The sequence below is a fragment of the Pseudopipra pipra genome, unplaced genomic scaffold (genome assembly GCF_036250125.1).
Source record: "Pseudopipra pipra isolate bDixPip1 unplaced genomic scaffold, bDixPip1.hap1 HAP1_SCAFFOLD_56, whole genome shotgun sequence".
Lineage (NCBI taxonomy): Eukaryota > Metazoa > Chordata > Aves > Passeriformes > Pipridae > Pseudopipra > Pseudopipra pipra.
This window is the reverse complement of record NW_026991046.1, coordinates 77501-80000: the sequence shown is the minus strand read 5'-3', so window position 1 is coordinate 80000 and position 2500 is coordinate 77501. Positions and strand designations below refer to the sequence as shown.

Here is a 2500-nt window from a genome sequence, read left to right as displayed (position 1 = left end):
CACCGAATTCACGGAGCGAGCAGACGGCGTGCGACCGCTCGATCCGTCGGTCGGCGCGCCGGCGTGCCCTTCCGGCCCTGCCCCGACCTCCCCGATTTCCCACAGTTCTTAGGGAGTCCTTCCAGCGCGCATGCTCCGTCCAGTACTCTCCCGGGGGGCTCGTTGCGGGGACTCCATCTCCCGTGGCCCTTTGCGGCAGACTTCCTCTCCGGCGTTAAGGCTTTCCCCTGCCCCGAGGCTGAAAGAAGAAACGTTCTCTGCGGGGCGGGGAAGCCCGGGGAGTAACTGGGACTCTCTTTAGGCGGCACGGCTGCGGCCGACCGGGCTCGGCCGCCTCGGCGCCGCCGGGAAGAGCCGATGTCCGAGAGTAGCGGCTAGAGCCGGTCTCGGGGCTTAGCGCTGCGCTTTCTGCCCGGCGCTCCGAGCGTAGCAGCCTTTCCCCTGCCCCGAGGGTGAAAGAAGAGACGTTCTCTGCGGGGCGGGGAAACGGGGAGAGCAACCGGGACTCTGCCCGGGTGGCACGGCTGCCGCCGCCTCGGCTCGGCCGCAGAGGTGCGCAGCGGGTAGAGTTGTCGTCCGTGCCCGGCGGGTAGACCCCTGGTCCGAAGCCGGCGGGTAGACCTGGTGTCCCGGGGCAGCGGGTAGACCTGTGGTCCGGGCTCGTCGGCTCGAGCCGCTCTCCGAGTCGGGTGGCTGGAGCGGGTTCCGAGCGCTTAGCCGAGGCCCTCGGCGGGTGCCGAGGCGCCGCCGTTCCTGCCCGGGGCTCCGAGTGGGAAAGAGAGGGCGTTGTCCGCGGCGCGGGTCCAGAGGGGGAGTAGCTGGGACTCTCTTAAGGTGGCAGGGCGGCGGCCGACTGGGCTCGGCGGCGGGGGTGCCGGTGGGTACAGCTGCTCTCGGAGCCCGGCGGGTAGACCTGTTGTCCGAGCCCGGCGGGTAGACCTGTTGTCCGAGCATGGCGGGTAGACCTGTTGTCCGAGCCCGGCGGGTAGACCTGGTGTCCGAGCCTGGCGGGTAGACCTGGTGTCCGAGCCCGGCGGGTAGACCTGTTGTCCGAGCCCGGCGGGTAGACCTGGTGTCCGAGCCCGGCGGGTAGACCTGGTGTCCGAGCATGGCGGGTAGACCTGGTGTCCGAGCCCGGCGGGTAGACCTGGTGCCCGAGCCCGGCGGGTAGACCTGGTGTCCGGGCCCGGCGGGTAGACCTGGTGTCCGAGCCCGGCGGGTAGACCTGGTGTCCGGGCCCGGCGGGCAGACCTGGTGTCCGGGCCCGGCGGGTAGACCCGGTGTCCGAGCCCGGCGGGTAGACCCGGTGTCCGGGCCCGGCGGGTAGACCTGGTGTCCGGGCCCGGCGGGTAGACCTGGTGTCCGAGCCCGGCGGGTAGACCTGGCGTTCGGGTTAGGCGGGTAGACCTGGTGTTCGGGCCCGGCGGGTAGACCTGGTGTCCGGGCCCGGCGGGTAGACCCGGTGTCCGAGCCCGGCGGGTAGACCCGGTGTCCGAGCCCGGCGGGTAGACCTGGTGTCCGGGCCCGGCGGGTAGACCTGGTGCCCGAGCCCGGCGGGTAGACCTGGCGTTCGGGTTAGGCGGGTAGACCTGGTGTTCGGGCCCGGCGGGTAGACCTGGTGTCCGGGCCCGGCGGGTAGACCTGGTGTCCGAGCCCGGCGGGTAGACCTGGTGTCCGGGCCCGGCGGGTAGACCTGGTGTCGGGGCCCGGCGGGTAGACCTGGTGTTCGGGCCCGGCGGGTAGACCTGGTGCCCGAGCTCGGCGGGTAGACCTGGTGGCCCGGGCTTCCGGGCCGACCCGTTCGCCCAGTCGGGCGCGGCCGGCCTCGTGCCCCGCCGGGTGCTGTCGAGCATCAGGTCTACCCGGTTCCGGGGCTGGCGAGCATCAGGTCTACCCGGTTCCGGAGCCGGCCGATGCGGCCGCCGCGGCCGCCGCAGGCGGCCCGCGCCCCGGCGGCGTCCCGGCGCAGGGCCACCAGGTCTACCCGGCTCCGGCGGGACTTAGGCGCCTGTCGGCATTTTCGGGGTAGACCTGTTGTCGCGGCCGGCCCCGGAAGTCGGCCAAGGGGTCGCTGTCGGGCGCCGCCTCCGGTTAGGTCTAGGCGAGAGGCGGCCTGCTCTCGCGCGCCTCCCCGCTGAGGAGCCTCGAGCCGCTTCGGAGGCGCGGCGGCGCCAGGACGCGTCTGTCCGTATTGTGGGCAGGGGTTGTCTAGCAGCGCGGGTTCCGAGGGCCCCTTTTCTTCCGCGTCTGCTGCCGCGCGGCCTTCGGCGCGTGCCACGGGCCGGCCAACCCCACGAGCGGCAGGAAGGCCGGCGCGAGAAAGCCGCGGGGCTCTCGACCGGCTTCCTCGGGCGGGCCCGATGACGGGAGAGGAAGACGAGAGCCGAGCGCGAAAGCGCAGCCGAGGGAGTGCGGGACTGGGACGGCCGAGGGGGGCCCGCGGGGGCCCGACAGCAGCGTCCAGCCCGAGCCGGTGGCGGCTGCCGGCTCCCCGAGGGCC

General features: G+C 73.4%; 1 protein-coding gene across 1 annotated transcript in view; it reads right to left on the bottom strand.

Annotated features, from left to right (window-relative positions):
* Nucleotides 1–1858: 1858 nt before the first annotated feature.
* Nucleotides 1859–2500, bottom strand: part of LOC135408668 (collagen alpha-1(I) chain-like) — a 3890-nt gene continuing 3248 nt past the window's right edge. The window contains exon 2 of the mRNA XM_064643720.1: nt 1859–2500. This exon is cut by the window's right edge and continues 1956 nt beyond it. Within this exon, the coding sequence (XP_064499790.1) occupies nt 1859–2500 (642 nt within the window).